The 23,790-nt window shown below is 38.2% G+C and overlaps 1 protein-coding gene across 1 annotated transcript; it reads right to left on the bottom strand.

The window, feature by feature from the left end:
- Positions 1 to 6,784: 6,784 nt before the first annotated feature.
- zbtb10 (zinc finger and BTB domain containing 10) lies at positions 6,785 to 23,081 on the bottom strand. The gene is made up of 4 exons (XM_016504347.1): positions 22,295 to 23,081; positions 15,493 to 16,414; positions 9,301 to 9,476; positions 6,785 to 7,398 (listed from the first exon to the last, which is right to left on the bottom strand). Exons 1-4 carry the CDS (start codon positions 22,943 to 22,945, stop codon positions 7,099 to 7,101), a joined length of 2,049 nt encoding a protein of 682 aa, XP_016359833.1. The 5' UTR covers positions 22,946 to 23,081; the 3' UTR covers positions 6,785 to 7,098.
- Between the last annotated feature and the right edge of the window lie 709 nt (positions 23,082 to 23,790).

Below are 23,790 nucleotides of genomic sequence, written 5' to 3'. Positions count from 1 at the left end.
ATTATTTAAATTATAATAATAATAATAAAACGATACTAAAATAAGTTAAATTAAAATAAGTTTAAATGTATTTAGTATTAACATTTCATTCTGATTTCTTAAGACTGATCTGTAATCATGGGATTAATCACAATTATTTTTTCCTAGTTTGACTAACTAGCAGTTAACCAAATTGTAATCAGTCTTACTTTCTGGATTAAAATTACACCAATCTACCTTTTTTTTTTTTTTGTAACTGACTTTAAAAAAAAGATGACAGTTTATGCAACCGGTCACATATTTGGGGGCCAGTGGCAATAAGAAGCCATGGAAACTGGATTGATTTGTGTTTATATATGTGTTGTTTGTGACCAGTGCAGGCACTAGAGTCATCTGAAGTGTGTGTGAGGTGTCGGGCATCACTCCTGTCCTTGACTTCATGTTGAGTAGGGAAAACAGGGCTGGAATAAAAGGGTGCGGGGGGAGGAGGCGGTGTGGACTGAGTGAACTTGACAACTTTATTTCCTCCTTTTTCACATGCTAATGCCCCCAGTGTGCCAGTGCAGGGGAGCGACGGCTCTTCAAAACTGACCCCCGTGATTCACAATACTGAACATCCTTCCAGCGTGTGAACCGAAGCCGCTTTTGTGACACAGGCCAAGAAATTCCTCCCACACGAATATATAACAGACAGATCTTTCACATCGCTCACATCTTTTCTCACAAAAGCAGCAGAGTCCATGGAAAAGAAATGAAACCGCAGCATTCATGATTCCTCATGAGTCACATGGAAGAGACTCTCCAATGATATTACTGCTGAACACAGCAAATTCAGCCGTTCTCATCAAACTCACAATTAAATAAGACACATTCATAACGATATGTTTACAAGCTCATTTCCACCACATAAGAAAATCAGGCTTTGTTAAATCAAAATTATGACATGAAGCGTCCTAATTATGACATCAAAAACGATGAGGTTAGAAGTGGAAATCTTGGAATAAAACTGCTGAAATTATGACATACTAAGTCATAATTAAACTTTTTATCTAATTTTCACTTTTTATGTCATAATTTAAACTGTTTATCTCATTATTTCCCCTCTTTGTTTCATGCTTTTCACTTTTTTTTGTCACAATTTCCACTTTTTAATCTTATAATTAGTGTCTCAGAATTTTTAAGTACCTTATTACTGTGTAAACTCCATTGTGAAATATCACCAGGCAGTTTCATTGTTATATTATAATTTTTTTTTTACATATATGGGATGAGCCACAGAAAAGGAAATGTATAATATTTAAATAAATGATAACATTTTTTTAATTTTAACATAACATTTTGATTTTACCATAATAAAATTTAAACTTATCTCATAATTTTCATTTTTTTCTCATAATTTCCGCTTTTATTTCATGATATCCACTTTTAATCTCATGATTATGAGTTAATATCTCATAATTCAGTTTTTTAGTCTCATAATGTATCTCATAACATCTAAGTTGCTTATTGCCATGTAAACTCCATTATGAAATATTAGCAGGCAGTTTCATTATGTTATATTATAAAAATGATATACAGTACATGGGGTGAGTCACAGAAAATGGGGTAGTGAATGTACAACATTCAAATGATGTACATATTGTGATGCAGCTGTTACTGATATTGTGTCAATACCAGCATACATAAACAGCATGACTGATGTATTGACGATTATTAATCACTGCAATAAATTTCTCTCTCCAGTCTGACCCTTAAAAATGAATTTAATTGTGCTAGAAGTTGATTCCGTCATATTAAATCATATCGACTTGAAATAGTTCTTTTAGATGTTCCTAAATAAAGTATATTTTCAACTGAAAAAATGTTAACCTTAAAAAAGTACTTCATGTGGTCACATATAAATTATTTTATTATTTAGCATCACCAAATCAACCTAAATACATTAGGTAACACACACACACACACAAACTAAATTTGCTGATCAGATCAGGTTGAAAGCTAACATTTTCGGGTAGGAGGTGGAGAATTTAAAAAAAAATTAATTTTATGTTTTTATTTTTAATGTTTTATTCATTACACATCTGCATAGTGCATAACCCCTGAAGTCCCCAAAATCCCAGCACCCATGAGCCTAAGTGCTCTAGCTGAGATTGTTCTTCAAGTTAACACCTGCGATCCATCCCACCTGCCTCTGACGGCATGGGAGGTCCCGGCGATAATCTCCCCACATACCTTCAAAACTGCCTGAGTCTCAGCCCCGTCCTCTATCTGACCTCATCAGCTCCTGTGAAACTATGCCGTCACAGAGGACACAACCGCATGCAACAGAAGACACAAAAGAGAGGGAAACCGACCGCAAGCATTCACTTCTGCTCTCAATAAACGGCCGCCACAGGCCACCGTCAACAACTGCAGCTGTGACCGCACCATTACCTGCTGCTCTTTAATTTGCCCGACCACACTTTAGAATGAAATACGACAGCAAACAATAGCACCAGGACATAGAGAGAGAGAGAAAGAGGGAACGCAACCGGTGCACTGCTCAGAGGATCCGGTTTCGGGCGCTGACGGGCCAAGCCAGAGGGTCGGAGCATGGGAACAGGCAAAAAGAAGGTCCTGTGTCAATAAGGGACAGTGGTCGGGCACAATGGGGCCAGCTTCAAACAACAGCACTGACAGACACCCACACAAAAGCTGCCATCCATTCTCACACAGCCAGCAGAATGAGCCAGTGTGTGGCTGCCCAGGGGCATGTTTCAACAACACACACACACACACACACACACACACACACACACTCACACAGTGCATAAACAAACACACACGTATATACACAAACATTCACTCAGATGAATGAACTTGGCCAAACAAACACACTTGCAAATATACTCGAAAAATCATTTTAGGCCTTTAGGCCCCAAAATCAAGATATCTAGATAGATAGATAGATAGATAGATAGATAGAACAATGTATATTATAGATAGGTATAAAAACAATGTATATGAATAATCTGTCTGTCTGTCTATCTGTCTGTCTATCTATCTATCTATCTGAATAAAGAAACGAAACAGAAAATTAAACTATGTATCTGGGAATTGTTTTGGATTAATCTACATGTTTGTAACACAGACAAAAAGCATAATTAACATTTTCAAAACTATGAAACTCACCTGTTTGATTGTCATTTATGAAAAGAAGAGCTTCCGTTTGAAGGTTGACCTTGATATTGGTTTTTTTTCCTGGATATTTTTAGTTTTATTCTATATAAATTACAGGTTGTTTTAGGGGTACTGAGTGATAATGCCATAATTTTGTAAAAATAAAGAAAAAAAAGTTTAATTCGAGAATTGAGCCAAAGCAATTGAGAAAAACTGTAACAAAAAACCTAGAAACGTTATCTGACGTTGTGAAAGAAAGTAATTGTCTGCCATCTAGTGGGCAGAAATGGGACTGTATGAAGAGTCAGGCTGTCTTCAGCCTTCTGTCATCATCATTATACTAAAACAAAATGTAAACACGTAATGTAAAATCAAGGCATGTTAAATAACACCAAACAGTTTTGGCAACATGTAGACTACAAAGCTGCAACTACCAATGTTCAAATAAATCATTATCAAATAAATTGAGGCAGCCTTTTTTTGAGAAAGTAAAAATGCAGAAAGTTTCTGTGAGGGGTAGGTTTAGGTGTAGGGCGATAGAACATTTCACGGTTTGTACCTTTTTATACAGTCTATGGTTTGTACAGTATAAAAACCATTACGCCTATGGAGAGTCCCTACAAGGATAGCTGACCAGACGTGTGTGTGTGTGTGTGTGTGTGTGTGTTTAGTAGCGAAATTGTTGTGACAACTGACACTCCACTGCTACTTTCTTTTTGGATTACAATTAACTAAAATATAGTTCATGATCCATTCGACGAAACTGTATAAAAATATTACTTGAAAATCCTAAAGTTCTTTTTCTGTGCTTTAAAGGTAAATAAGTAAAAAAAATCAGTACAAAGTACAATTTCGGGGAATGTCCACTAGATGGTAGTGCAGTGTGATACAGAAGTGATGACGGCATGAGGAGATGGTGAAATATGAAATATAGAATCACATCTAAGAACTTCTCATCAGTCCTGCTGTATCCTGAAGAGGAACATCATGGGCTCTCACATAAACACCAAATGTTTGGGGGGGTTTCCTTAGACAACTTCCTCTATTTGACTGACATCATAGTTCAAAAGTATTCACCAGATGATGAACAGTAGTTATGTCATTTTGCCCATGTTTGCACAAATCGTGAAACAAATAAGGAAGTAAATATAAACATATCATTCTGCAGTATCTTAAATAACATTACTGTGACAATGTTTAGCAAAGTTTGGTTCATGTACGTTTAGAGGAAATTGAGATTTCAGTGCCAAAGTGCAGGAAAAACACATACCTGCATTACATTAAATACAAATAATGCGAATTCATGTCAATTCACTGTGCATATGCAAGTATGAGCAAATTTACTTTAAAAAGAGGTTTGTTTCTTGTGCTCCAAAACCAGCAACATTGTGATAAAGTGATTTTTATTTATTTTTTTGCTTTGCACTGTTAATATCTACGCGTGTAACCTATGTAAACAATGCCACTCCACTAATCTTGCGGTTTTGAGCTTTATCTGCAATATTTTTCAGAAACATCTGTTTATATAACAAGGCTCAACAGTGTAAAATCCAACAAAACTGCACTAGAAATGTGCATATCCACACGCATGTGTTAAATTTGTAGGTCAACGCTGATAAATTCATAAATTACAAGATATGACAGATCACCCTTGAGCACCCTCAAAACTTCCTCTGATTAGTGCAATAAGACAATACAGCACAGAGAAATATCAAAGTTTTATTTTAAAATTTATAATAAGAGGAACAGTAGTACAATTGAAAGAGAAGGAAAATGTATTAATTTGAGTTCTTGAAAAAACATAAAAAGAATAACCTGATTTGATTTGTGTTTGAGGTGAGCCCGTGGCCCCGTTTGCATCACTGTAAGAGAGTTGAAAAATACATCTTTGAAACAGCTTTTACAAAATACAGCTGAAAAAAACCTTCATCTGTAGTGTTTTTCTTTTTCTTTTTTGTCTGCTATGTCCATATACAGCATAAAGTCAAAGGAGTACATTAATGTGAATTGAACAGATACACAGACAAAACAAGAAAAACCATAAACTGACATGATGGTGAACGTACACATGTGAACAGAAAGTGTGAAGTTTGGTGAGAACAGTGAAAGCCAGGCCGAGGTTTTAAACCGGTTAACTGCAGTGACGTGCCATCTTTTAAATCAACTAATTAAATATGATCTGAAGGTAAGCAATACAAACAGGATCTTCTATACAGCTTTTAAAATACACTTTCATCTCGAGTAAAGGGAAAGATAGACGATTTCTGTATCAGTATAGCACTTCAATATATCCACTGCATATGAACAGAAACTCCTGCTCCTAGATATTAACCCACAAACAATAGTTCTTAAAAAATATGTGCTTAAAATGAAATAAAAAAACACAATGGATGAACAAAAACAAAATAAATCCTCAAAAGGTAGGACAAATAAAACAATATAAGCATCTAAGTGTAAAGTGAATGATTGACTTTAGAATAAAAACATTTAAATCTGACGACATACATAAGCAAGGATCTACACTAAATATTTACCTGGATTTCTTACACATTATCTTTAACAATTAAACAATGATTTTGGTAGGACAAATAAAAATTAACAGTCTTGATTGCATTTTGGAGTCAATACATATATAGCATTAAATAATGAAATGTCAAAAAAAAAAAAAAAGCTCAGTATGGAATAAAACACAACAGTTTTGATTTATTTCCATCCAGACCGGCTTTGGGGAAATAAGAAATTATCAAACGCAGAACAGTAAGTGCCCGTCTATGTACTTCCATAGACCTTCCGTTCTACTTTAGCACAAGCAAAGTGTTTTCCACTCAGCAGACACACGACAAAGTCCAAATAAATGAAACCGAAATGATCGCAAATATTACAGGGGACCAAAACGATGTTTGGGAGTCTATTGCAAACCACCTCTTTCCATCTGCATTCTTCAAAAACAGTACACAGGTCGTTCAAGTGATTCAAAGTAAGCTCAGTACCACTAACCAACTCAGGAGGGTCAAGAACATCAGGTCGTTCCATCTGTACGAGTACTGCCAGTAGTTTTAACAACAACAAATGGTTTGTGTGTGCGTGTGTGTGTATGTGCATTTCATAGAAAAGACGTTAAAAACAGAAAAGCATACCTGATAGGCTCCTTAGCGCAACAGTGTAAAATACAAAGCTGATTAGTATAACTGAGCTGAGTAGGCTTTACGATTATTAACATCATATACAGCTTGTAGGTCCAGTATTTAAAAATAATAATAAAAATAAAAGCGTTACAGCACCAAACGTTTCCATCATTTGGCAAAATTCAAGCTTTAAGTGAATGTCAAAATGCTTATAAAGTGTTACTGTGATGCTGTGATTCAAATAAAGCTAGCAATAATATAGTCCCCTTATATTTTAGCATTTTCTCTTTTTCTGTTTCAAGAAAAAAAAAAAAAAAACTCTTCCTGTAAGCGGAATTTCTATAATGCTCCTTCTTTGTTGAGCTCCTCCTCTGAGCAATATACGATCAGGTCTGTCAGGAAGCGCAGCTATGAACTGAAAATAAGCAGACGTACATAAAAAAAAATCGAATTCTATCATTTTCATAAGACCATAATATCTTTCTTCATAAATTAAATAATTAATATTTCTTTTAATATGATTGGCCTATTATAACTCAGAAACGCTGTACACCCTCATCCCCTACAAAAGAAAAAAAAAATACATCACAGAAAAACCTGATTTTTTTGTTATATATCATTATACCTCTTTCTCTGACAGGCACATGGCCCAGACTCTGACACACAGAACAATCTTTAAATATTGGAGTCCCTCTCTAACAAAGCTATATATCTCTTTGACATAACTTCACGTGCAACAAAGAGGTTTGATAGCACTTTGGAATTGTTGATTGTTTCCCAGCTATTTTTTTTTTCTTTGCATTTTGATTCGTTTCTCTACCAGGTTATGTCTAAATTAGTCCTTCTCGGGGGTGGCACCCACATCACCCTCGCAGTTGGATTGGTCAATCTCATTGGGCTCCTCCCCTTCCGCCTCCATGTCCTCGTCTCCCTCTCCGGCCTCGTCAAAGTCTTCGTCGCGGGCGAATTCCAGGTCCTGCATGCCCTCCAGACCCTCCTGCGTGCCTTGGTGGGAGTCGGCGCACTCCACGCACACACCGTAGCGCCGAGAGCCGTGCCGTATGCCCACGCTGGCCGCCAACATGAAGATCTTCTTGCATACCATACACTTGTATTTCTTATCCTTTTTGTGAACCTGCAAATGAATGTCATGGACAAGGATATTAGTGAGTGAAGAAAGATAACATTAGTGAGTATTGCAATATTGTGAATGAAATCAGCCTGTGGGTGAATATTGTAAAACCTGTCAAGAATGTCTATCATGTCACTCCAAAATCAAAGGACATAAATAAGACATTATATTATGCAAGGACATTTTTTAGGAACGCAAACATAATAATAAGCATTTCCATTGGGGAATGCAAATAAAATATATGTGACCACAAAACCAGTCATAAGGGTAAATTTTTCGAAATTGAGATTTATACATCATCTGAAAGCTGAATAAATAAGCTTTCCATTGATGTATGGTTTGTTAGGATAGGACATTTTGGCCGAGATACAACTATTTAAAAATCTGAGGATCTGGAATCTGAGGGTGCAAAAAAATCTAAATATTGAGAAAATCGCCTTTAAAGTTGTCCAAATTAAGTTCTTAGCAATGCATATTACTAATCAAAAATTAAGTTTTGATATATTTATGGAAGGAAATTTACAAAATATCTTCATGGAACATGATCTTTACTTAATATACTAATGATTTTTGGCATAAAAGAAAAATCAATAATTTTGACCCATACAATGGATTTTTGGCTATTGCTACAAATATACCCCAGCGACTTAAGACTGCTTTTGTGGTCCAGGGTCACATATGTATAAATAAAATAATATTTTATATTATATACTGTGTATTATATGCAATTATGACATATATAAATGCACATGTAAATACAAAAAGTAAATGTAAAAAAAAATTATATTATATAAAAATGAAAATTTAAACAAATCCTCGATGGCATTTTGCCTGTGTCAAGTGACCGGCAAAATACCGGAAATGGCGCTTTCCACTGTTATCATGTACATGAGAGGACCATCTCAAACTCCATCTCTGCATATTGCTGTGAGTTTGCATTTATTATAACATCTAAGCTAACTGTTCATCATGATTTCAAACTAAACAAAAAATTTAAACCTTCACTCTGTTAACACGTTTTGATGTCCGCATATTTAAGAAATTACGTTGGCTGTAGCATTTCTGTCATAAAGTAATGGCCAAATATTAAAGATAATGTGGACATTTGAATTAAATGTTGTTTAGTCAATATTAAACAAGGATTAGATCGCGCTGTAAAGTGTAAAAACAACTGTCAGGTCCTTGGCGCCCTCTGCAGGCATTTGTTATAATGCGAAAAGTATGTTAGCTCTATTGTTTATAATACATTATGTATTTTAAGTATTGTTCAATAAAAACATATGATTACTTGGTTTTGATACTTTATTTGAACTAATTATTATTGCCTCATTGCCATTATATATATATATTTTAAGTAATCTTAAAAGCTATTGTTCGCTTAGGTCTATTTGTATTACAAAAAAATATATAATAATTATCCGATTACTCAATTAATCATGATCAGAATAATCAACTGATTACTTGATTACCAAAATAATTGTAAGTGACAGTCTTATAACAAAGACATTTAAAATGTATGTAATATAAAACAATAGAAATATTAATATTAATAGATTTTAAATGTTTATATATATTATTTATAACTATAATTTCATATAATTATTTAATTATAATGAAACTGTATACTTTCTAAACGATATGTATGCTGATTTCTTAAAAAAAAAAAAAAGACAAAAAAAGGTAAAGCTTAGAAAGCTTCAAATAAAAACATCCAAATGAATTAATGTAATTTGGGGGGAAATATGGAGGAAAATATGCTCAATTGACATGAAAATTGTCCCAATGCAAAAGTACGTAGTGGTTTAAAAATATGCCTTGTTTTCTTGAAATAATTATTCTATAGCTGTTAGGGTGAAATGTTTTTCTGAGATTCACCCACTATAAACACTCGTGCTTCTGTCTTACCAGGGAATGTCTCTTGACGTGTTCTCGGCGAGTGAACAGCTTTCCGCAGATGTCGCAGCTGAAGGAGCGCACGCCCGAGTGGATGATCAAGTGTCTCTTTAGTGTTCGCCGGTGCTTGGCAATGTAGTTACAGTGGGGACACTTCAGCTTATTGAGGGCGTTTTCAGGCGCTTCGCCTAGGAGAAACCACACAAACAAACAGATTCTCAGCACTTTTCACACCAGTTCCTGAGATATAACCAATTCAGCATGAGATCTGCCAAGCCAGCAGATGCAATTCGTCTTGTCAGAGGCAGAATTTTCTCCATTCGCGTTATCAGCTCTAATTGTCAGTTTTGTGACACGTGACGTGCAAAAAAAAAGTGGCTCTGTGTGGCTTAGGAGAGAAAATTAGCGTGTATAAACGCCTGTATGTACCCTCAGTGTCACCCTCACATAATTTTTTTTTTTAAATGCTGTGAAAATGTGCTAGTTGCTATGGAAACCACATGCCAGAAGCCATAACTATATTAGTCTAATGCGATTTTCTTTCCTTCTAGCCACCATTCCTCTCCACAAAGATACATTCAGAAACAGCCTAATTGTTTATCTGGGAGAAACTACTGTATAGTGTGTATAAATTGCAATCTTTGCTTTTCACTTCTGAAAAGATTCATCCCAACACTCAAGCTCTCTTGGCAGCAGTGTCTTGTGACAATTAGACCGGAGCTGCCTGTACTACAGCATGTGGGATTGGGGGGTGGGATCCAGCTTTGTTTGAGCCAAAATGGACAAAACAAAGGGTCGTCAAGCAGGTTTCCAAGGGGGTGACGAGAGCCAGATCACCTGGGAATTCAATCGAGGCTCTAAACACCACCTTGCGGGCTAAAGAAGGCCTGACAGCAGCTGTGCCATTCGTTTGAGTCGACAGGCTTGAAATTAAAGTTGAATCTGTTACTAGGGGCTTGCTGGTACTTGAAATGGTTAATGATTAACTTGGATTCTCAATGGCCAGGCCTGAGTCATATAAACATATGTGCAAATGGCGAGACTCTTCTCGCTGGGAATCTCGCAGTAGGCTGGACGAGACCTGCTAGGCCAGATCTGAGAGATTGGTGGTAAATGGGCTCAAGGTTTTAACCGACCCCACCCTGTAAGTGCTAAGACTGACCTCAACCCCCTAAGGAAACACTGCATTGCCTCTTAGGCCTGAAATATACTCGATTACGCAAGTACACGAATGCTTATAGCTAGTAGCTACACATCGTTGTTGTCCGAAAAGTGACTAAATGCAAGTATGTGTTTGCAGGCATGAGCACTAACTAAATAACTACATTTGAAGAAAACAATCCCTTTCTCTGAGTACTGACGTTTGCAACACACTGGTGAGGTATTCGATGTTGCTGTACTTTCCAGCCTTAAAGGGATAGTTCACCCAAAAATGAAAAATCTGCAATTAATTACTCACCCTCATGTCGTTCCAAACCCGTAAGACCTTCGTTCATCTTCAGAACATAAACTTATAAAAAAAGATATTTTTGATGAAATCACAGAGCTTTCTGACCCTGCATAGACTGCAACACAACTGACACGTTCAAGGCCCAGAAAGGTAGTAAGTACATTGTTAAAATAGTCCATGTGACATCAGTGGTTCAACTGTAATTTTATGAAACTACGAGAATACTCTTTGTGCGCAAAGAAAACAAAAATAACGACTTTACTGAACAATTCTTGATGTCAGATGGACTATTTTATCAATGTCCTTCCTTACTGCCTTTCTGGGCCTTAAATGTGGTAGTTCAGTTGCTGTCTATGCAGGGTCAGAAAGCTCTCAGAATCAGATTTCATCAAAAAATATCTTTAAGTTTGTGTTCTGAAGATGAATGAAGGTCGGGTTTGGAACAACATGAGGCGGAGTAATTAATTGCAGTAATTAATTTAACTATCCATTTAAAGCCCATTCACAGCGACAATAATTATAACGATTAAGTTTATACATTTTTTATAAAATTTTAAATTTTAAAAGTATAGCACAGTCCATACCTTAACTACAATGACAGCAGAACAATATCATTGGAATCTCTTTTAGAATATTTTTTTCCAGTTGATGAACAATATAAACATCATCAGCCAATCAAAATGCACCCTGCTTTAAAGAGCTTGAGCATTTAAAATAGTAGACGACCATACTTCAGCATGCTTATAATAAGGTTATTGTGCGTTGGTGTGGATGCTAATATAGTTATCGATTTTAGTGTGAACAGGCCTTTACGGTTCGCTCTCATACATCAGGGATAAATCCTTGATAATTTCACACCACTATGTGCATCTATTTGTAAAGATCATGACTTTGCGTAAGGCAGCAACTGTAAATGTGTGTGTGTATGGGTGTGCGGAGGAGATATGATGTGTAAATAAATGGGTGAAGCCCTAACAGTGGATCATCTTGCACACTGTGGAGTAGCAGGCAGGCGGGCCAAAGCCGTCAGATCCCATTGTAAGTACCTCTGCAGTGGGTCCACTCTGCCTGGGTCAATATTTGGAATGGCAGAGATAGTTGGGCTGCATTAGCAGGATTAGGGCGGGACGACCCCTGGCAGCGCTGCACCTCAGAAGAGGGAATCGTGGGCAGTGTGTGTGTGCATGTGTGTGTGTCACTGCTGAAAATCAACAATTCAACCGTCCTGTTTGGAAAGAACTCAAGCATTTATGGTGACGGATCCTGCTGCGTGATGTGTGAGACAGAACAGACAGAACTCATCCAAGCGCAACAAAGTTTTATCGAAAAGTAATTTGTCTGTTCACGCCAAAAGTGAAAATGATACATGACGTGACAACAGTGTTGTTATTGTTAACTAAAACTATTATTATTAATTAAAATATATATCAAATGTCTATTCAAATGAAATAAAATATACATATTAGACATAAATTCAAACTTTAATTAAAAATGTAATAATTATTTAAAATTTCTAATTAAAAATTAGAAATGCTTCCTTGGCAACTAACTGAAATAAATCTTAAGTACTAAAAATAAATTTTGAAGTACTAAAATTACTAAAACTGAAAGAGATAAAAACTATTATTATTAATAATAATAATAATAATAATAATTGGAATAAAGCTGAAATAAAATAAAAATATTAGACAAAAAAATAGAAACTTTAACAACTAAAATTAGAAATGCTGCCTTGGCAACTAAAATAAATAAGTTTGAAGTACTAAAATTACTCAAACTGAAAGGAATTAAGACAAACTATTAGTAGTAGTAATTGTATTTATATTAATTGAAATAAAGCTAAAATACCTTTTTTTCCCATCTAATATATTTGATTTTTACTTAAACCTACATGGAAATTAGAAATGTTGTTGTTGTGAAATAAGTTTAAGTACTAAAATTACTAAAAATTTAAATAAAGTTAAATCTATATAAACATATTTAAATAATAATAATAATAATAATAATAATAATGAACAAAATCACTTAAACTTAAATTAAAATGAAAACTGAAAATATACTCACTGGAGCGGTACCTTTTCAAAAGATACACGTTTGTATCTTTTAGGTACTAATATGGACTTTTGGGGTACAAAGGTGTACCATTTGAAAAGGTACCACCCCAGTGACCGCTTTTGTACATTTATTTCCTGAGAGTGTGCAAAAATAAAAGCCAATTCTAATTATTAATAAATGCGATAAAGTAGTATAGAAGAAATACTAATATAACAATGTTTTACACAACTGCTGCTAATTAAAACATATCTAATGTAGAGCTATCTGGATATAAACACAGCAAAACAATGACATTTCTCAGTGGGCAGAGCTACCCATAATATTTATAATAGAATTATTATAAATGTAACATGTTTATACACTATGAGTGCTTATAAAAATGTTTTAATTACATATTACAAATTATGTCAAAAGTTGAAATTAATAGTTTATTATTGAAATACATTATGATTTAATTTTTTAGAAGTAATCATACTATATTTACGTAATAAACTGACAGGGTTTAAGCAATAAGCAACATTCTCTTTCACGGAAAAAGCCCAATGTGTGAAAAAGGAAGTGGGTAGTCAACATGGACGCAAGTACACAGGCGAGTACGTAAGCATATGTAGGCAAACACAGCGACACACACATGCCTTGCAGGTGTGAGCCGCCAGCTCGGCACATTTAAGTGCCCTCAGGAATATGAGCTAAGTGCATTTGAGGGCGTTTAGGAAGCCTGAGGGTAGAACTTTTCCCCCGCTTTACTTCATTATCCTGCATTAGAGGAGTCGACGATGGCGAGAGAAAGCCTCGTCTCAGAATCGCGTCACTTAAGACATGATACTATACCACCCGCTGCTCTTCTTAACGGGGGCAGAGTTTGAAGCATGACAGCTCGGCAGGCTAGAGATTACGCAGGTTTTTGTGGTATGAGGCAAAGGGAGGGCAGACTCCCTTAATAAGGGCAGAAGAAAACGGACTGGCCACTCTAATTAAAAAGAGAAGATGGTCTTGCGGCCTTGAGCTGCACAGGGCCTGAGGACAAGCAATCATGATGCGAGACCATAGTTGTCCGACTGCCACAGCTAAAGGTTTAGACATGTATGCATGTGCACGTGGGCGAGAACGTGCTTTCGTATTATTATTTAGTATTTAGCACATTCCTGCTTGAAAATAAAAGATGTAACAACATATCAGCTAACGTTTTGTACATCAGCTGAGTGGAAAAAAGTTTAGAATTACAATACACAGGAAAATCAACAGCTACAGTGTGCAAGCTGTAGAAACTACGTTAAAATTGGCTGAGAACGTCATTTCATCTTGAGTGTATGGAAACAATATAATGTAGAAAAAGAAATGTAAGATGGGAATATGGAATGTAAGTTTGTATCGTGAAAAGTGGGCATTTTATACCAGATTTGCAGTCAAAAGAACTACATGACTCCTTAAACAGTTTCAATGCCCATTGGTTGAAACCTAAGCGACCTTGATGATGTCAACAGAAAAGTCATTTCAGCGCAAGTTACATTTTTTTGATAAAAGATTATGAAGACAAATATAATATTTCTTAACATGTATTAATCAATCTTGCACAGTGAAACTGACCATTAATTATTAATGACGTAAAAAGGTTCATTTTGATTTTAATGTTGACTTGTGTTGCCAGTATCACATTCAAATAACATACTTCAAATCAACAATAAAATCGGACTTGATCTATATCATAAACATTGTTTTTTTAAGCTCAAATAATGTTAAAAACGTAATACATTTCAGGTAATATGTTTCAGTATATATGCAGGCTTTGATCAGGCCCTCTAGAAAATTACATACTGTATACAGCATGCTGTTTTTAATACAGTCCACAACATGTTAGACATTGCATAACCACATTCAAATGAATGTAAACAACCTAAGATCTAATCGCATTCCCAAATATGAGCCATTTTTCTAATCAACTTGAATGGAAATTTACAGTCGAATGTAAACCATTTGCATGCTGAAAATTTGCATAGTGGGTACTCAGCATATCAAATTCCCAAACAGTGCTAGTAGTACGATAACTTGCCATTTGGAACATGCCCCTAGGAAGAGGCATGACCATGGCCTAATGGTTAGAGAGTCTCAGGGCCGGCAGGGATTGTAGATGGGGAGTGAATGATCAGCGCTCTCTCACACCCACAATACCACAACTGAGGTGAGACCCTTGAGCAAGGCACCGAACCCCCAACTGCTCCTCCTGGCGCCGCAGCAAAAATGGCTGCCCACTGCTCCGGGTGTGTGTTCACGGTGTGTGTGTGTTCACTACTCACTGCTATGTGTGTGCACTTGGATGTGCCTCTGACAAACACTGATTATACTACTACCAAACGCTTCACAGTAATGCATACTAGCCTTTGTGTGAGTGTGAGAGAGAGGTGTCAAAAACACCATTGTAATATGTGACAAACCTAATGATAGCACTGAAGTATGCTGATGAGTCTACATAATAGGGCGGCGACTATTCAAATAACCAAACTCCCACGACCTGAAAGAGCTCAATAGACACTTCCAGCACACAAGGAAATGAAAAAAATTTCTTTTAAACTTGCTGGGTGTGTTTTTAATGACACATTAATTGGTTATGACTGATGGTTTGAATTGGACTCGGTTTGAAGAGCCATTATGGTGCCCTTTTTATGGTTTCTTTTAAGAGAAAGGCATGATGGGTAACGTACCGGCATTCTCTGAGAGATAAGAGAAGTCCTCTCTGGTGTAAGAGGCAGTTGGTTGGATGAACATGCCCTCGTCAAAACCCTCTTCCGGCTCAGGTGGGATGTTGTAGACGAAGCGCTTAGCGGTCTGTTTTTTCCGCCTTCCGCTGCCCGGCTCAGGATGCGCCTCTCTCTTGACGGCGACCCCAGTGCCGGGATGTGGCTCGTTCCAGACAAACACCGGCCCCGGACCCTGTGGCTCCGTCTCCGTAGACTCTGACGAATTCTCTCCGCCCCAACCAGAGCTTCCCAAAGCACAGCCTTCTCCACCGGACACCTCTATGTCACTGGGTTCATCCTTCACTTGCCCACTGGCCTTGATGGACAGCTTGGACAAGATGCTGGTGGCCCAGAAGTTGCTGGGCTTCTTGTCGGCACTCTGGCAGTCTTTCGCCACCGTCCGCCGCTTGTTGTAGTCGACCACCACAGAATCAGGGGCTTCCTGCTTGATGCTGATGTTGAGGGCGTCTTTGATGAAGGCGCGACAGGACTGGACCACCTCGGTCATCTGGAGGTAACTCGCCACGGACATCACCTCGATGGCATTCCGGCTGGTGAGCAAGAGGTTGCCGGAGTACAGGAAGTCCAGGATGACAGAGAAACCCTGCACGGCGGCCACGTCCAAGTGCGTGATGGTAGTTTGGTCGCAGTTCTCACTCTTCGTCAGGCAGTAGAGGGTCTTGAAGTAGCGGCTCCCAGCAACCAGGATGTTCTTGTGTGCCTTGAACACCTGGTCACCCACTACGATGTTGACGTCGCAGAGGATGCCGCTCTTGCGCTGTTTGTCCAGCTCCTGCAGCAGCTGGTAGCAGTAGGAGTTCTCATTGGGCTTGTTTCTATAGTCCTCCACCTCTGGGCTCTCCGTGCCCTCTGGCCTTTCCATCTCCTAGTGGAGTGACAACAAACAAAAATGAAATTCAGCATTAGTCTACAGTGTAAACATAAGGTGAAGGGCAGGTGTACGGTGACAACTCTGACTAGAGAACTGGTTGAACAGGTTCAAAAGCTGCAGTACTGTGGGAACTATAGCGGCGGCAAACCCCCCGCTCACAGGATGTAATCTCTGCGCCCCATGTTAATGCTCTTTAAGATGAGAAATATTTGGCCATTATCCCATCTCACCATCAGTCTCCATCATCTGCTCTCACAATTAAGAGAGAGAGAGAGAGAAAGAGAACCGGCTGGTACCTACCAATGGGAGTGAATCTACACAATATATTTCTGGATTGCAAAGCAGATGTCCTAATCCATGCAGAAATTTATACCACCCTACATTTTTTCCCCTCCTACCACACAGCTGGGTTTTTTGCTGGAGTAATTCAGATTAAATCTATTTCTCAGGGCGGAGGCCTTCCCAGCCCCCTCCTCCACACTGCTGGGCTTGTCCTGGTAGATGGGGTTATTACTGTAGCCTGATCCAGCTACAGCAGGCCCAACCAGTAGTCAGAGAGCGAGAGAGAGAGAGAGAGAGAGAGAGAGAGAGAGAGAGAGAGAGCGTAGCCCCATTTCTCCACACAATGCCAGTCCTTTCCTCCAGGCTCATTGTTCACTATTGCTGCTTTAGTGCTACACTGAAGCTTTGTGAAGAAAGCACTTACAATTCCCTAGCACACTTACTGGTGAAGGTTGCAGAAGACTTGGAAAAACACAGCTGGAATTACAAAACCAGAGCTGGAATAAAATCCTGTCATATTTTACTCACTCTCATGTTGTTTAAAACCTGTACAACTCATTTGAATACACACACAAAAAAAGATATTCTGAAAAAATTTTCACACTGCTCTTTGCAATATAATGAGGTCTCTTAAAAATACAGTAAAAACAGTAATACTGTGAAATATTATTACAAAATAAATGATTTTAAAATGTAATTTATTCCTGTAATGGCAAAGCTGAATTTCCAGCATCATTACGGTCTTCGGTGTCACATGATCCTTCAGAAATCATCATAATATGCGGATTTGCTGCTCAATAAACATTTTTATTATTATCAATGTTGACAACAGCCTGTGCTATTTAATATTTTTGTGGGAACATTTTTTCAAGATTATTATATCTTAAGTATTTTTAAAAAGTAGGCCTATTTGAAATAGAAATCGTTTGTAACATTATGAATGTCCTCACAGTCACTTTTGATCAATTTAATGTGTTCTTACTGAATAAAAGTATTAATTTTTGTTTAATAAATATCTTACTGAACCCACACCTCTGAATGATAGTGTATAGTAACCAGGAACTGTCCAACTGCTAAAATGACACCTTAAAAGTAGTCCATATGATTTGCAGGGTATTCCAAGGCTTCTAAAGTCACATTATAGCTGTGTGTGAGGAAAAGACAAAAATTTAAAGCTTGAATGTGTAATTTTTTGACTCAGTGGCACTTTCATAACATTTCCCTGTTTAAGCATCCCGACCAGTAACACGGACTCAACACAACAGATGGTACGAGTTTGGGATAGGACTATCTGTTTGACAAACAATGGTAGACATGAGTTTTGAGAAACCTGTTTGAAAATCGCTTTGTGTATTTCTTAGATTAAAGAGACATGACAAGCACGAATGAGAGCTGTAGTAAAAAGAGCAATTCTTCAATCTCCTTATGGGTTACACCGACGTATGGAATGACATGAGGGTGCAAAGAAGTTTAATTAGTAAATTTTGTAAGAATTTTCTTTCTTTTTTTGTAAACTACTTTAAAATAAAGAAAATAAAATGTAGTCTAAATGGGAGCACTGTTGAGTTCAGACAGATCTAGTGAAGTGCAGGTTTGAAGAAACAGGGGTGTTAGACAAGAATGAACGTCCGTTTGTGGTGTCACAATGTCCCCACTATTGTTCGCCTCTGTCTATCCAGAGAGAGCCTGACTGTGGGCCAAGCCAAGCTATGGAGAGAGGACAGATGAGGTGGCAGTCGAAAGCGGGTGTCAGGACATGCTAGTCCAGAATTAACCTTTTTTTTCTCTCTCTTTCGTTCTCTCATGTACACTCGCACACGGTTCATCCTTTCTCCAAATGTGTAAACATATGCAAGAGAACAGATGCTTTTCGAAGATTCCCCCCATTAAACCCTGTCAAAATGAGTCTGTGGTGACAGTTTGACATTTGGCATAGTCTTTTTCTTAATTGAATGTTTGTTATTGTTATTGTCTACAGTTGTGCTGCTAGGTCATTTGTGCCCTCTTTTTGTAAGCCATTTGGCTTGTGCAAACTGTACAACCAAACAACGAAAGGAAAAGACATTACTTTTACAATATCTATAAATGCCAACATTATGATCTCATACGGTTGATGCTAATTGTGTTTCTGAGACAATTCTTTTTTTACTCATAAAAACCTGACATGTTTGGATTTCATTTACACTACTGTTGTAAGGTTGTGGATTAGTAAGATTAAAAAGAATTGAATAGGGCCTACTTTTATTTAGAAAGAATGCATTCAATTCTTTAAAAGTGTCAGAAAAGACAATTTAGAATGTTTCAAAAGATTTACATTTCAAAAATAATTCTGTGCTTTTGTATTTTTTATTCACCAAAGAATCTTGTAAAAAAATATGCAGCACTGTTTCCGCAAAAATGTTAAGCAGCACAACTGTTTTCAACAATAACTGTTGATAATAAAAATGTATTGTATGATGATAAAAAAAATTCTCCTTGAGCTGCAAATCAGCATTTTAGAATAATTTCTAAAGGATCATGTGACACTGAAGACAAGAGTAATGGCTGCTAAAAATTAAGCTTTTCCATCATAAGAAAAAAGTACATTTTAAAATTACTGTTTTACTGTACTTTTAATTGAAAAATACACAGATATCTTCTTCAAAAACATTTGTTTAGATTTTACCGACCCAAACCTTTTAATGGTAGTGTATGTAGAAGAAAAAAAAAGTATCGTTCAGAATGTGACACATCAAAGAAAATAGGAAACGGTGTGTTTTCGGATTAAAAAGTGTTGCACACGAAACTTGCTGTGGTTTCTCTCTCTGGTTTCCCACCCCAGACTTTCATTTTGATGCGAAACGGGAACATTATACAACCACCACCAATACCGCTGCCCTTCTCCTGCGCTGCAGTTAAACAGACAGTCGCCTAAAGCTCTTCAGGCGATGAGTTGCCAACACCCATTATTCTATTGTACACTTCCAACATGTTCCATTCCCCGCAAACCAACAATAGCTCCCCAAAATTTAAACACATAGCCTTCAGCAACAGAGAGCCGTGCCTTTATCACCTACCAGGGCCGTGGTGAGAATACACTACACAAGTGGTACGTTAGGGGGACATTGTGCCTCAGACAACAGGGACGGCGGTTTTGTTTTCCTTGCGCATAGTCTTCCTGAGCCATCCCAGCCCCTGAGGCCAGTGCCTGGTTCCCTCATCCAGATGCATGAACAATGCAGCAGTGTGCTTGACCCAAGGTGTGGGAGGGGAATGCCAGGATCTGGGCCTCCCAACAAAGAGCAGGGCTCATCGATACAAAATTCCAGGGAATTCTCCCCCACCAGCACCAACAACACAACAGCCCCCCCAATACACACATATCTCACAGCAGCAGACAGTACGGGGTGGAGACCCTCATCTTCATTGCGGCTCACTAATAACAGCAACAGAGGGCAAATACTTTGAGGGCGAAGTCTAGTCTGGAGAGTGAGGCAACCCAGATACCCTTCTTTAGGGGTAATTCAATTAGAGTAGTCTGATATGGACCAGTGAAGAAATTTAGCCCATTATGATGGACAGTTGCTGCACTGAAGAACATAATAGATCACAATTATGAAATTGGCTATTGGAGGATGTGGCCTATCAGAACAGCCTTTCTCTACTCAGACAGCAGCCGTCCTAATGTTTCACCCAATTAGGCTACTTTAAGACAGATACTATTCTTCCACAATCTCGTGATCTCCATGTCCACTACTCTTATTGCCGAGATGTCAATGACAAAATCACTCTTAAAAATAATTATTGTTTATTGGCATCAATGATTCCATCAATAACCTTTAACATCCACATTCTTAAAAATAAAGGTTCCAAAAGGGGGTCGATCCATTCTCATCGATGCTATAATAGAAAAGTTTTTAGTTCAAAAAATAACCTTTCATTGATCAGTTTTGAAAAGAACCATTTTTGTTCTTAGAGTGAAGAACATTTTAATAATCTAAAGAACCTTTTTCCATTATGAAGAACCTTTTCAACATTGAAAAGGTTCCATGGATGTTAAAGGATCTTCATGGAACCATCGATGCCAGTAAGGAACCTAAACTGCATGGAACCAAAATGTTCTTTATAGCTGGAAAAGCTTACATTAAAATATTCTTCACACTATGAAAAAATAGTTATTTTCATAACTGTTCAGTTTTCTGGGAAACCCAAAATGGTTCCTCTATATGGCATCACTGAGAAAACCGCCTTTTTCACACAAACCTTTATTTTTAAGAGTGTACTAAATCACAAATACTATATTATATATGGAAAATAAATGTAGCATAGCACATTTACTCCACATATTACGCAACATACAGTTATAGTATTGTAAAAAGGTTGATTGACAGAGCAAAATGATTGATCAGGAAAGTTTAACCGATCTTCTGTAGCGTCTTAACCCCTCTGTTGCTAGGGAGGCGGTGGTAATCTCCTCCTCCTTTCCTTCCTAATTAGTGAGTGGTATAAATTGAGTTAGTGGAACACGTTGTGTCACCCTGATTAGACTGGACATTATCATACCATACAATCCTAAGGGATTTTACTGGCAAACCAGTAACACGACATCTTCTGGAGAGCAACAGATAGGATTTAGTACATGAATCAATCATTTTGTGGCTTGATAAAGGACAGGGAATCAAAAGCATTAAAAAAAAAAATCAATCAATAACTATTTATCTTAAACGACATGTCTTGGCATTGTACGATTCCTTTGGATACAGATGCAGAAGTATCAAATATAAATTACATTTCACTATTACCATTTCAGCTGCTGATATGATATGATTTATTCAAGCCTAATCTTATTCTGCTCGTTGCAGTGGCCTGCACATATCAGGCATTGCTGTCCTTACAGGCGACATAACTCACTCTGACCCAATGTAGCAAGTCGCACACACTATCTATGGATCTTGGGGAGTCACCTAAAACAATGCCTCTAATTTAGGTGCCCTAAAAGGGGAGGGTGAGATGTGCCAGAGGTCACTTTTTACAGCGAGGGGGTTGGGAAGGGATGCGGCTCCCCAAAGGTAGCAGGGTCAAACCCTTGCCATTGTGTGACCTCTGTAGCAATCAGGTTAGTAACCATGGCAACCAGGGTTGATAATTACAGTGCAGTGCAGGAAACGAGGACATATATTTTGAGCCACGGTCTCACTTTATGGTACTTTTGGTTCTGTTTAATAATACATATCTAATTGCAAATCATGTAAATAAAGAATTATAATAATATAAAACGCGACAACCCATCTATAATTGGCGGTCAAGTTTCTATATGGTCTCAAAAGACCGTAAAAACACAGAAAATTGATTTTACGCTTTAGTCGAGGGTCTTTTAGCTCAGCTCACCGACTGACAGCGCTGATCCAGTTAGCGCCCATATGCTAAGTCTACCTGAGTCTATAGCTAACAGACCTGTTAGCTCGCTAAACGGCTTTAAAAACAGCATTTCCGCTCCTAAATAGCCGGAAAAACGTCGACATTTGTTAACTACACACCGAACAGCACTGCCCAGGTCGGCTCCGTCGCGTATCCGAGTGTTCCCGTCCCCATTATACCGCGGTGTGGACGTACCTGTCTGGTCGGGTCATTCCTGCCGTGCTCCGAGGACAGGTGATGCCTCAGCAGCAAGGCCCGTTTGTAATTCCGGCTGCCTTTCACCAGCTCGTCTCTGTTGTTGGTGGCGATGTTATGGCACCAGGAACAAGACATCAGCCCTGTTTCCTGGCTGAATTTGAGCCAGGGAAACTCCTGCAGCCAGGAGGCTTGGAAGAGCGAGTGTTTCTGGAGCAGCAGCGTCTGAGGTCTCATCTCCAGCAGCGGCTTTCTAGCGGCCGCTTCCTCCGCCTCTCCCGCGCTACAGTCCTCCCGGTTCACGCCGTTGCCAGTCGCCCACTTACAGCCCTCGGTTTTCACCATTATGCTGTTTAAAGCGCCTCTGTCATGATCTTTACCCGCTGTCCAACTGCCCCCTTCCGGGTCGTCGTCCTCCTCTGCCTCCGGCTCCGTGCTGTCGCTGACGGACCCCCCGCCCTCAACTTTCCCCAGCGATGGTCCTTTCGCCCCCAGATCCCTGTCGTCCTCTTGATCCGGTCTGTTCCCGTTCAGATGTCGGTCTTGACAGGCTGGGGCCTCACAGCTGTTGCCTCCGACGGCGCTGGCACCGGTGACGGCTAATCCACCTCCTCGGAAAGCCAGCGACCTGCGGTTTCGCTCTCCGGACATTTTCTTGAAATAAATTACAATCTACACTTTCTCAATAAAACAAAAATCCGATCGCGGCTCTCTTAAATAAAGTATTCCGCATGAAACGAGCCGTTTTTCCGCGCTCCAGCCTCCTGGTGAGAGTATGTAGGTTATGCGGAAACCCGGTCCGGGGGAGGGGGAGGGGGGGGGGGGGGGCTCCTGTTAAAGGAAGATGGGGGTGACGCCAAACAGACAGGGGTCTTTTGTGTCGATGACTGCACCCATTTTCCGCATGCTTTTTCTTCTATAGAAGTACACGTCTCGAACCAACAAGTCCTTGTATCCCTTTCACGCCTCCCCTGTGCGTGGCGTTACAGACGTCGCTCCATGTTTGTCGCGCGAGTCGTGATGCTCGGGACAGGTGAGTTCGTCGGAGTTATGAAGAGCGCCTGCATAGGTGTATTTTACAGGTGGTGGCAGACAAGGACGGATTGATTTTTTGATATCAATATCTCGAGTCACCTCTGTGTTTTTGCGTGTGTTTTTATTCGTTTGTTATTTTAACAGTTTTAATCAAAAAAAATGTTAACAAAAAAAATTAATAACTTTAATAACCTTTTTTATTTGAATTATGTATATATTTAAAAAAAAAACATTATTGTATTGGTCTTCAATAAAAACAAAATAGTTTAACTGATTTACGGTCACTTGTTTTATTGTCTTTTAATTTGTATAGCCTATATAATATAATATAGCCTAATATAACACACACACACACACACACATGCACACATTTTAGATGTATTAATTTATTTGACAAATCCTAATGTAAATAAGTAAATCCAGAAAGTTGAACACTTTTAAGTGTCAATTTAAATGCAGCT

This window comes from Sinocyclocheilus anshuiensis, unplaced genomic scaffold (assembly GCF_001515605.1).
Source record: "Sinocyclocheilus anshuiensis isolate Anshui unplaced genomic scaffold, SAMN03320099.WGS_v1.1 scaffold54, whole genome shotgun sequence".
NCBI classification, from domain to species: Eukaryota; Metazoa; Chordata; class Actinopteri; order Cypriniformes; family Cyprinidae; genus Sinocyclocheilus; species Sinocyclocheilus anshuiensis.
This window is presented reverse-complemented; position numbering and strand designations above follow the sequence as displayed.